This window comes from Neovison vison, chromosome 2 (assembly GCF_020171115.1).
Source record: "Neovison vison isolate M4711 chromosome 2, ASM_NN_V1, whole genome shotgun sequence".
Classification (NCBI taxonomy): domain Eukaryota; kingdom Metazoa; phylum Chordata; class Mammalia; order Carnivora; family Mustelidae; genus Neogale; species Neogale vison.
Window position 1 is genome coordinate 164,950,499 of NC_058092.1, and position 12,818 is coordinate 164,963,316.

General features: G+C 43.7%; 1 protein-coding gene across 1 annotated transcript in view; it reads left to right on the forward strand.

Annotated features, from left to right (window-relative positions):
• Positions 1 to 12,818, forward strand: part of LOC122900664 (contactin-associated protein-like 3B) — a 61,687-nt gene continuing 48,869 nt past the window's right edge. The window contains exon 1 of the mRNA XM_044239492.1: positions 1 to 144. Within this exon, the coding sequence (XP_044095427.1) occupies positions 19 to 144 (126 nt within the window). The 5' untranslated portion in view covers positions 1 to 18. The remainder of the gene's footprint in view (positions 145 to 12,818) is intronic.

The window sequence follows — 12,818 nt, forward strand, 5'->3', positions numbered from 1 at the left end:
GTCAACCTTGGAGAGAGAATGGAGGTAACAGCTGTGGCCACGCAAGGAGGGTACGGGAGCTCCGACTGGGTGAGCAGCTACATCCTCATGTTCAGTGACAGCGGGAGGAACTGGAAGCAGTACCGGCGAGAAGAAAGCATCTCGGTATGTTCCTTCCTGAGAGCCATCTCTTGGTATGATTGTGCCATCACTTCCTGTTGCTGCGGATCTGTCAGACTGAGCACAGAGACAGAGCCCCCCGAAGTGCTTGAGCGTGTTTCCAAGTGAATATAAGATGTGTGTGGCCCTGTATGATCTATGTGCCAAGTCAAACAGCCCTGTGCTGCAGTGAAACACTGAAAACATCTCCCCGTTGTTCCTGGACATAGTGTACAATCGAAGGGGTGAGATCATGTGCAGCCTAGTGTAGTTTCCCTCCCAGAGCCCGGGAGTCGGTGTCAGTTGTTCAGCCAAGTAAATTCATTCTTCCAAGTCCTCCGGTTAAGAGAGATTTCTGAAAGTCTCCAGACACTGACACACACGTCATGGGCAGTCTCTATTTGGATGACGGCATGTTGAGGGACACATGTCTGGCTCCAGCAGGAACCTGGGCTCTTGTGTGGCCCCTTGTCATTCATGGGGGGTAGATCTCCGTGACTCTTTGGAGTCACAATGACTTAAACTCTCTTACACCAGGGACGTGCTTTCTGCTTCTGATTCCATACCCGTGCTCCTTTGAGAAGAATTAAATTTCACTCACCTGACCTTCTGAATATTAAAACCTATGGACTTTATCAGATATGCAGAGTTTTAAGTCTTCAGATCATAGGGTGCTCTGAGGGAGGAGCTCTGAAGATAGAGTGGGATAAGCGTCTGCTGTGTTGCTGTTGGCCATTGGGGCAACAGGGGCAGGGCTGTGGCCTCAAGAAGATTTCTCAGGTAGAGAAAGAATTACTTTCTTCTTATTATTAAAAACATACTTGGGGTACCTGGGTGGCTCAGTTGGTTGAGCTTCCCACTGTTGATTTTGACTCAGGTTGTGATCTCAGGGTCCTGGGATCGAGCTCTCTGTTGGCTCCGTGCTCAGTGGGGAGTCTGCTTGAGATTCTCTCTCTCCCTCTCATTCTGCTCTCCCCTCTTCCCTGTTCCCACACACTCTGTCTCATAAATAAATAAATCTTTAAAAAAATACACTTTAGATGGTTGTCAGGGGCTAAGGGAAGGGAGGAATAGAGAATTACTGTTTAATGGGGACAACTTCAATTTAGAAGATGAGAAAGTTCTAGGGATGCATGACAGTGATGGTTGCCCAACCGTGTGATTGTTCGTGTTACACAATGGCATGCTTACAAGTGGCTGAACGGGTGAATTTTATATTAGGACAATTTACCCACAATAAAAAATGTACAGTTTAGGTTCCATTTAATTTAGGTAAGGATATTTCGGTTAGTCTTAAAAAAATTGTGTTGTCATGGTAAGAGGGGAAGTATCAGTGAAAAAGCCATTACTTATTAGGTGGTAGCTTGTTAGTGTATCTGTAACACTAACAAGCAACAAAATTATAATACTAGTTGGGTAACAAATTGGCCTCAGTTGAACTCCCTTAGAATTCTTTTACTTAGTATAACTTCATAGATTATGGCCTATTTAATTTTTTATCTCTGGACCTCTTTCTAGTTCATCAATAGATGTTGATTTAAATTGAATTAGGAAGAACTAGTCAGTTGTCTAACACTGGATAAAAGAACAAAATAGGTGAGAATTTGTGTATAGGGGAGCAGCTGACTTTAATACCCCAAACAAGCAGTTGCCAAGTGTGTAATCGGAAGTACATCTCAACATTGAGCTAATTCTAGGAATGCCAGGTCCAAATCAGGGCTAAGACCAACATTAATTAAGAATGAATAACAGTTAAAAGTTAAGGAAGCATTTTCCTATATAGAGAGCATTTGTTCCAAATTAGATCTTGTTTTTCGAAATCAGGTAATGGATCGCTAATGCATGCTTATTCTTGGTTGTATTAACAAAGGTTCATATTTTTACCCCCATCCCACCCCAATACATGGATGCAACATTGTGACCATTCCGGTTTTTTAGTTAAGCGCTTTTGGGGGGACCCAAACCCAAGCCTCACCATGTGGCACCTTGTTTCAAGGAGCCCAGGGGAGTAAGGGCCAAGGATAGTGGTGTTACTGACCCTAGACCAAGCAGGTGAGGATGGATGCTTGGACTCCTCGGTCTCACTGGCCGTCGCATGGTCATGACTGGTGTGGTGGCCTCCCTCCCACACCTGGGGAGCTCACTCACAGAGACCTGCCTTGGTAAATGTTTGCTGGATGAGTGCATGGGTGGAATCTACTTTCCCTTGAGGTAGGATGCTTCTCCTGAGCTCCCTGCTCTGCCCGCTTTGAGGCCTTGTCTCGGCTCAGGTCTTCTTGAAGCTCTCCAGGGCAGGAATCCCTTCTGCACTTTGGTCTCCTCTAGGAAAGGTGCTCTTCCTGGTACGTCCTTCAGCCATCCCCACAACACAAGTGGTGCTGTCTTAGCCCCAGACTGCAAATACAGCCGGCTCTGGCTGCAGTAAGTCCCACGAGCGATAATTAAGATTTTACCCACAGTCTCTTGAAGATGATTGGGCAGATTTGGCTGCTCTCTGGCCCCTCTCACACAGAGGACCTGCTCTTAACCCAAAAGCACGTACCTTCCTGGAGGCCCTTCCCATTCTTCAGGTGCTATTTTTTCGTTTTGTTTTGTTTTGTTTTTAAATTTCTTTTCAGCGTAACAGTACTCATTGTTTATGCACCACACCCAGTGTTCCATGCAAACTGTGCCCTCCCTAATACCCACCACCTGGTTCCCCCAACCTCCCACCCCCCCTCGCCCCTTCAAAACCCTCAGATTGTTTTCCAGAGTCCATAGTCTCTCATGGTTCACCTCCCCTTCCAATTTCCCTCAACTCCCTTCTCCTCTCCATCTCCCCATGTCCTCCATGTTATTTGTTATGCTCCACAAATAAGTGAAACCATATGATAATTGACTCTCTCTGCTTGACTGATTTCACTCAGCATAATCTCTTCCAGTCCCGTCCATATTGCTACAAAAGTTGGGTATTCATCCTTTCTAATGATACTCCATAGTGTATATGGACCACATCTTCCTTATCCATTCGTCCATTGAAGGGCATTTTGGTTCTTTCCACAGTTTGGCGATCATGGCCATTGCTGCTATAAACATTGGGGTACAGATGGCCCTTCTTTTCACAACATCTGTATCTTTGGAGTAAATACCCAGTAGTGCAATTGCAGGGTCATAGAGAAGCTCTATTTTTAATTTCTTGAGGAATCTCCACACTGTTCTCCAAAGTGGCTGCACCAACTTGCATTCCCACCAACAGTGGAAGAGGGGGCTCCCCTTTCTCCACATCCTCTTCAACACATGTTGTTTCCTGTCTTGCTAATTTTGGCCATTCTAACTGGTGTAAGGTGATATCTCAGTGTGGTTTTAATTTGAATCCCCCTAATGGCTAGTGATGATGAACATTTTTTCATGTGCTGGTGCTGGTTTTTAATCTGTGCTTCACTGCCATTAATTTGAGAGTGAATTTAAGATTCTAAAAACTTTCCTTGAGATATTTACCCTCTTTATTAGCAGAAGAGATACTGTCATTTTCCTGGTTTTGTGCTACTCCTGTAAAAAGCGGCCAGGCTTTCAGTAGCCTAATACAAGAAAGAGCTGTTAGGTCATGATTTCTGTAGGTCTGAAGCCTGGCTGGGTCCTCTGGGTAAGCTGTTGGCTGAGCTGCATTTTTTCCCCTCCTGTATGTCTGGAGATCCCTGGGATCCTTTTCAGGTTTTATGATTCAGTGGGGGGTTTCACAGGACCAACGCATAGTCATAAAACTATGATGTATCCAGGGTACAAAGCGAGAGGAGTAAAGGAAAAAGATAGATGGGATGAAGTCCGCAGGAAACCAGGCATGAGCCTCCAGGAGTCCTCTCCAAGCGGAGACATACAGTACTTGCTGAGTTCCCTCCAGAACAAGTGAGAGCTGTCCTCACCAAGTTTTGTCAACCATGGAAGCTCATTAGAGACTCATCAGCCTGGACATTTATTGGAGGCCGGTCACACAGGCTCCCTCCTTGCAAGACTCTGACCAGGACGACGGGTACTGAGTGTAAATGAGCTGTTTGCACAAACATTAGGCACAGTGAGCCACTTGCATTATTAGGGTCTTGAGACTGCACCAGCCTTGAGATTTGAATCGGTCTAGGTGATTTAGGAGTCCAACCACTGTGAAGAGGAAGATTCAGGTGGTCTCGGGCTCAGCTGTACCCAAGAGGGAGGCCTGCCCCCCGCCTTCCCTAGGTCAACTACTGGCATGTTTTTCCCAGTGCAGATGGATGGGTTTGGAAGCCTGGGGAAGCGCTTGGACTTGTCTGGCTCCTGCAGAGGGGCCATCTGAGAACTCCCGTCTGTGGTTGTTGGAAGAGTCCTTGCCACAGGGTGGTTCCACCTGCCCCACACTAGGCACCAAGGGTCCTGGGCTGTGGGCAGATCCACATAAGGACATTTTAGCCACCCTAATGGGCTGCTGTGGACTAAAAAGGGAGGGATGCTGGGAGGTCCATCTTTTCCAATCTCCTAGTCTTCATCTCTCTTTATGATCCTTTGCTTTTTTTTATATCTATCTGCTTTCCTCTGCCTGTACATTGCGTCTTTCTACTCCTGTTCTCCCCTTCTCTGCAAGAGAGAAAACCTGGATGACCATGGGCCTTACAACTCAACAGGAGGCCCACCGTCCATCAGCATCACCTGGGCTCCTGACAGAGATAATGGAGTTTCAACCCCCATCCTGGCCTCCTGGATCCCAGATCTGCATTTTTAAAAAATATTTTATTTATGTATTTGACAGACATCACAAGTAGACAGAGAGGCAGGCAGACAGAGAGGGGGAAGCAGGCTTCCTGCTGAGCAGACACCCTGACTCAGGGCTCAATCCCAGGACCCTGAGATCATGATCTGAGCCAAAGGCAGAGGCTTAACCCACTGAGCCACCCAGACAGCCAGCAGATCTGCATTTTAACAAGATTCCCAGAGGATCTCAGAAGTGCGGACTGAAAAGACCCATGTCCCATCTGTGGGAGAGGTGGTTCTGCTCCTTTAGTGACCTTAGCTGCCTGGATTGCAGGAGATTACAACCTGACCGAGGACGCAGCTTGTCCCGGGCACCTGTTACCCTGAGCACGTGCTCCTCCCTTTAATGGGACCTTAGGACCCTCACTCCATTGTCCTTTGGCTGCAGGACACTCTCTTTCTCCCCAGTAGTCACCAACCTAGTGGAACAAAGCCCAGAGTATCTTCTCATTGCTTCTATCAACAACGACCAAATACTTAAAGTTAGTACTATCTTTGAGAAGTAGATTATTTCCTGAACCTGTATATTTTGCATCAATTAGGGCTTTTTTCTTAACTCATTGGAACTCAAGTTCAAAGATTATGTATCTCTTGGGAATTCAAGACTGGGCTATTAACCAGAACATACTGACAACTTAGAATTTAAGTGGCGTTTTCTTTCTCTGCAGGATGTTTGCATGAGAAAGGCTTAGTCTAAGGATAGACTGGTGAATCGATTTGGAGAAAACAAAACAACAACAACAACAAAAGAAATTATCTGAAATAAACATAGGATGTAGTATAATAGTTCTGTTAAACAGATGTCTTTTGCCTTGAGAAAATGTGTATCAGTAGGTCCTCGGGTGAAAATAAAAGAGAAATAGCAAAGAATTTGAAACTTTGTTCTACTTTGGATAATTTACAACCTGAACCAAGCAGAAAGTGTTGACTGATTAGCAAGGCTAAGTAACATTATGTGGAAAGAGAGGACAACCTCGTAGTGCTCTCCAAAAGTGGCAGAGGTGACTCCAAAGGTTTAAGGTAGAAGAAATGACAGGAAAATGCTGGGAGAAACGCAGATGGGATGAGGCTGTCAGTTACTTCTGCACTGGTTCGTGTGTTTGAGGGAGGGGGTTGGTGCGCCTACAGGAAAATATTTGCTTGTGAAGTCCAGGTCACAGGCACATGTGTGTTTGTGGTTCAGGATATTTTTGAAACATGGCATCACCAGGAAAAAATCCCAAAATATTGAATTCAGATTTAAATGAATCATGGTTACTTGGTGTAAGTAGAAAAATCATGAGACTCGTACATGATTTTAGAATAAAGAGGTATAAGAACCGTGTCCAATCATAATAAGAACAACTTGAATCAGAAATAAGGAAGTGTGTGTGTGTGAGGAAGTAGGCACTCTGCTGAGTAGGCAGCTTGGCTGGAAGCCGAAGGGAAATTCACTGGACGCAGCCCCTGGGAGTTCAGTCACTAAGTCCATGCCAGTTTATTTCAGGTCTGGGTGCACACATTTACTATTCAGTTGATGACCCGACCGAACCAAGTCCCACCTTGCGCAGGCAGTTGCAGGGTCTGCAAGGTCAGACTGGGGTCTGGGCCAATGCCAGACTCACCAGGTCCAAGTGCGGCTTTGAGACCAGTTGGCTTATAGCAGAATCGGAGCAGCACTTGACAATTCCATTATCGGTCACTTCCTTGTACTCAGCCTTGTGGGGACATGGGTATCTCCCGCTTAACTGTACTGCTGCTTACCTACAGTGCATCGATCACCATGGCAGCCCCCTCTACCCTTCTGTGTGGATGGCGCTTAACCATTGTGGATGGCGATTGGATTTTCTACATGTTTCTTCCCTTCCTGGGCTCTGAGGGCCATTAGGTCAGGGACTGATCTCCAGGGAGGCCCAGGCCTATTATGCTTTCTCGATAAAGGGCTGTTGGGTTGCATTAAGGGAAAGTTGCTGTTCTCAAATAGGCCTCAACCAGATGAGTTGTTAACGATATGGAAACCTTAACCACCCGTGGGATGTGGCTTATGCAGTAGGAGGCTTTTGGTGCCAAATATGAGAGTGAGAAGTTTAACACTTCTTCCCCACAAAATTGTACAAGGGTGATGCCTATTGAGTCTAAGGCGGTCTCCCGTGTGCCCTTAAATGCAGGTCTCAGTAACAGCAGATAAATGCTGGATTCCATCCTGGAAAACTGTCCTTTTCCTTCCATCCCTCCCTCCTTACCTCCCTCCCTTCCTACCTTCCTACCTTCTCTGTCAATGGCAATCTTCCCCAACCCGAAAACCTTCACTCTATACTGAAATTTCTTGGACGCTCTGTGCATTCTCGCTCACTCCTCTCACGTCTCTCATACTACTCTCGTGTCCCGCACACTACTCTCTCGTGTCTCACATACCACTCTCTCATGTTTCGCTCACTACTCTCTTTCACTCCACTCATTCATCTCATGACTATTTCACACTGGCTCTAGAGTCAGGGTCTCTGGCTTGTTTCTCTATCTTTTGTACCTACTTCATTAAAAGTATGATTTTTTAAAGTTCCTTGAAAGAGCACAAAAACAAAAATAAAAAAATCCTTTTTGTGTTAAGCAAGAAAAGTGAACAATAAAAAAATTAAGTTCTTACAGAAAAGTTTCTGCAGTAGCACAGTCATTGAATGGAAACGTCATTGAGCTGAGTCTCAGGGAGGCAGAAGGCAGGGAAGCTCAGGGAATCTTCAGCAGAGTCTCCTGGAGATTCCTCCCAGCCCCTTAAAACTCAGGCAGTGGAGCTTCAGAGGATGTGGTAACAACAGTTGGTCTCAGATGGAGGGACCGTCAACTCTATACTTTCTACAAGTTGCAGATACTGTAAATATACAGAATGCGCAAGTGTGGTGTATACTTATGCATTCTGTATATGTACGGTATCTCTGCAAGTTGCAGAAATTGTGGCCACCTACAGTTAGAACAGTTTTCCGCCTTTGATGCAGAGTACATTTTGTAAATTTGTATAGACAAAGGCAGCAATGAAATAAATAATAGTATTTTGCAAAAGAGGATGACAGATTTTTAGTATTTAAAAAAATGTTAATGTAGCTGGTCTTAAAACTCCCAGATGGCGAGAATTTCTGATTAGCAATCCTCAAATTTCCAGCCAGTACTGTTGGGGCATCAGTTGAGAAGCTGGAGGTCCTCTAAATACGTTCAGATTTCTCACACTGAGAGGACTGCTGGTGTGTCCCGGGGGTCTGCTAGCTTGTTCTGTAAAGGGGCAGATAACAAATATTTTCAGTGTTGTAGACCATACAGTCTCTGTTGTAGCTCCACCCTTGTGTGAAAGCAGCCACAGGCATTGTGTAAGTGAACGAGCATGGCTATGTGCTAATAAAACTTTATTTAGAAAAACATGCACCAGTTGCATTTGTCTCTGGGCTACAGGTTTCTTGATCCCTGGTTTAGACCATTTTGTATCTGTCTAAGGCATGAGGTGGGGATCTGTGCTCATGGATTTTTCCAGATGGCTGCCTAGTTGTTACAGTATCATTTACTGAGCAGTGTTATGCAGGAAACAGGATTAACATGGCAATGTGAAGAAGACCAGTGTTTTTCACGTTTCTGTCATGAGGTCTTATGGGTGACTTACCTTCATAATGGGTCATCTTACTTAGGTAAAAAGTAGTCTTTCCCTTTATTGTTTGTTCATCTCCAGATTAAGTTTTAAACTTCTACATCTGTATTATTTTAGAACTTGTGTGAGAGATAATCAATCTGGGATTTCCTTTACTTTTGAGAATTTGAAGGGCTTTTTAAAAGCACTTATCCCACGTGACCTTAAAAGATGAACGTGATGGGGCGCCTGGGTGGCTCAGTGGATTAAAGCCTCTGCCTTCAGCTCAGGTCATGATCCCAGGGTCCTGGGATCGAGCCCTGCATCGGGCTCCCTGCTCAGCAGAGAGCCTGATTCCCTTCCTCTCTCTCTGCTTGCCTCTCTGTCCACTTGTGATCTCTGTCTCTCAAATAAATAAATAAAATCTTTTTAAAAAGATGAACTTATTAAGCCCTCCTTTCTAAGTCTCTAAACTTACATTCTCAAGTTATGAAGTACATTCAGATAGAGAGGGAAATAATATAAGAGGCATAAAAATTAGAAATGAAGATAAATTATCATTGTATGTTCTTGGAGAACCATAGAAAATCTCCTGGGAAATAAAAAAATAACAAAATAACTCAGCGATGTATCTCTTCATGAAAGTCATTTCCAAAATTAATTTTTCTTTGTGCCTATAAGTAACTAATTAAATGATAAAGGAACCATGGACTTCATTTATAATAGAATCACAATCAAAATTGACAAGAAATGCTCCAAAAAAATACTTAAAGCACCATTAAAGGGCATCAAAGAAAAGTGAGATTAATCCTTGTCCTTGGGTATCAAGACTTGATAGTGTAATGATGTATGATATATGCTCATCCTTAACTAACCCTGAAATAAAATAAAATGAAGGCTGTCTTCCTTCCTCCCTTCCTCCCTTCTCCCTTCCTTCCTTCCTTCCTTCCTTCCATCTTTCTTTCTATTTTATTTATTTGACAGAGAGAGAGAGAGAGAGAGAGAGACAGTGACAGAGGGAACACAACAAGCAGGGGGATAGGGAGAGGGAGAGCAGGCTTCCCATCGAGCAGGGAGCCCGATGCAGGCCTCAATCCCAGGACCCTGGGATCATGACCTGAGCTGAAGGCAGATGCTTAACCACTGAGCCATCCAGGTGACCCTAAAATGAGGTCTTTCTTTTATTTTAAAATGTTTGCATGCAGAAGTAGCCACAGCAATTGGTAAAAAGAATAGTATTAAAGGGAATTATTCCTATTAAGTTAGTAAAATGCCTTACAAAGCTTAAATGTAGCTATTTGAAACTATTTAATATTAATATTGTTTATATTAGCATATTAATGCAAAAATTAGTGAAGAAACATAATAGGGTTCGTTAATAAATATATTTACAGAATTAGCAAAAAATAAATGTGGCATTTCAAATTAGTGATGGAAAATGGATTATTCAATAGATGATACTGGGACAACCTGGAAAAAAAAATAAAGTTGGATCCCTATTTTATACCTTAAATAGATACAATTTAAAATAAGTCAGCCACAGAGAAAGGGCTAGATGCAATTAGAAAATGTTTTGTATGGCTTATTGGAAAGAGCATGCTAAGGAAAATGGGAAACCCAGATGCTACAAAAAAAAATTGATAAATCAGATTAATTTAAAAATGATGTGGGGAAAAAAAATTGCTGTGAGAAGACACCAAACATAAATTGGGGAAAATTTAAATATATATGACAGAAAGCAAGTTTTCTTCATTTATAAAACATTCTTGTAAATAAATAAGTATGATTTAAAAAATCATTTAAAAATGGGTAAAGAGGGACACCTGGGTGGCTCAGTCATGAAGCATCTGCCTTCAGCTCATGTCATGATCTCAGGGTCCTGGGATCTAGTCCCAAATCAGGATCCTGCTCAGTAAGGAGCCTGCCTCTCCCTCTGCCCTAGCCCCTGCTTGTGTACTTTATCTTTCTCTCTCAAATAAATAAATAAAATCTTTAAAAAAATTAAAAACTGGATAAAGATAGGGACGCCTGGGTGGCTCGGTTGGTTAAGCATCTTCCTTCAGCTCAGGTCATGATCCCAGGGTCCTGGGATCCAGTCACACACAGGGCTCCTTGCTCCGTGGGGAGCCTGCTTCTCCCTTTGCCTGCTCTGCCTGTTCTGCCTGTTGCTCTCCATGCTTTGGCTCTCTCTCTCTCTCTCTCTCTCTCTCTGGTAAATAAATAATCTTGAAAAGAATTGGGTAAAGATAGAAATAGGCTGTAAACAAAATGAAACAGAGAGTTTTATAAATGCATGAAAAGTTGTTCACTCTCACAATCCCTTGGAAGGCAATTTCCGTAAAATTAAGTAAAGGGGGTCCCAGACACCTGCCACGTATCTCTAAAGATGACAGTCCAGAAGGATCCTCACCTTAAGTCCCCTCAGTACACTGTCTACACCGAGTAGAAACTCCACTCCTGGGAACGAATACCACAGGGACACATGAGCGGCACAGAATACACCTGTGAGGACAGTCGTCACATCCTCACAGTCCGGTTCTCTGCTGCTGATGAGTGCAGAGATAAAGCATGCTACAGTGCAATATTGCGTAAAATGCCTTTCTTTGAAAAGAGGGAAGTGAGTCTATTTATTGATAACAAGTTTTAGGAAATGCTGTTTTAAAATGAGGAGAAGTGATGCACACACTGTGCCCCCATCCGAAGTCCCGGAGATGAACGTGCACATACGCATGCATGTGTGCACATGCAGTAATTCTGGAAAGACACACAACAAATTAGTAATAGCATTTCTCACTCTGTGGAAGGGGCTGGGAGCTAAAAATACACAATAATTGTTATTTTTAAACTACATGTATATATTGCTATTCAATTAAATACTGGTGTTGAAAGGGCTTAAAAATATAAAAGTTAATTTCTATTGTGGAAAAAAGCACATAACATTAAATTTACTATTTTAATGGGTTTTAGGTGTTTAGTTAAGTATAATTACTGAAGATAATTATATTAAGTTTATATATTAAGTATATTCATGTTGTTGAGCAACACATCTCTAAAGGTTTCTCATCTTGTAAAATGGAAGGAGGTCTGAACACACTGAACACCAAGTTCCCCTTCCTCCTCTCCCAAGCCCTCAGAAACCACATTTTAGTAACTGTGTCTAGGACTCTGACTGCTTCAGGTGCTTCATGTAAGTGGAATCCTATAGCACGAGTCTAGCTGTGGCTGGCTTGCTTCACTCAGCATAAGGTCTTTGGGGTTCATCCACATTACAATGCAGGACAGGTCTTTCCTTGTAATGGCTGCATAATATCCCATTGTTCTGATACACCATCTTTTCTTCATCTGTTGTGACGATCTGAATGTTTGTGTCCCACCTGAAGTCACTGCTCTAACCCAAACCCCCAATGGTGATGATGGTATTAGCAGGTGGGACCTTTGGGAGGTGCTTAGGTCATGGGAATGGAATCCTCTAGAAGCAGATGATGCCTTATCAAAGAGGCTTGGACACATGCCTACCCCCTTCTGCCCTGTGAGGATGCAGTGAACGTGTGTGGCCCAGAAAAGGGTCCTCACTGGTCATGTTGGCACATCATCCCCATACTTCCAGCCTCCATAACTGTGAGTGGTAATTTTCTGTCGTTTAGAAGACACCCAGTCTATGGTGTTTTGTTCTACCAGTCTGAATGGAATGAGATATCCCTTCATCCATCAGTGACCCCTTGAGTAGCTTCTACCTCTTGGATAATATGAATAATACTGCATTGAACATGGGTGTGCACCTGTCTCTTGGAGATCCTGCTTTGAAGTTTTTTGGACATATCCCCAGAAGTGTAATTGCTGGATATGGTGATTCAATTTAAGTTTTTGAGGAAGCTCCAAACTCTTTTCCTTGAGGGCTGCACCATTTTGCATTCCCACCAACAGTGCACAAGGGTTTTAATTTCTCATCTACACAGTGTGTTTCTGTGGTTCTCTTACCCTTGAGCTTTGTAAGGACAGGTAATCCCCAGTGGACCCTGAGCAGCCCCACATGTCCTTGCTGGGTATGCCAGGAGCACAAGACCCTGGCTGTGGTTAATGGAGGCCATTCTCAGGGTGTATCAGAATAGCAACCCTGAGAGCTGAGGGACTGCCTCCCCAGACACAGTCCAGATTTGCTTCTGCTCACTCTACATGGATCCCCCCAAGCTCTGTGCGCTTGTCCTCTAAAGTAGTAGGACCCTTTGCATCTCTGTGGTTCTCAAGAAGGCATGATGAGGTGACCCCATATTCACAAAGCCATGTCTTCTCTGTTGAGTGAATGGCTTCCAAAATGGTGTCATTCCTGGCTGTTTTCCTG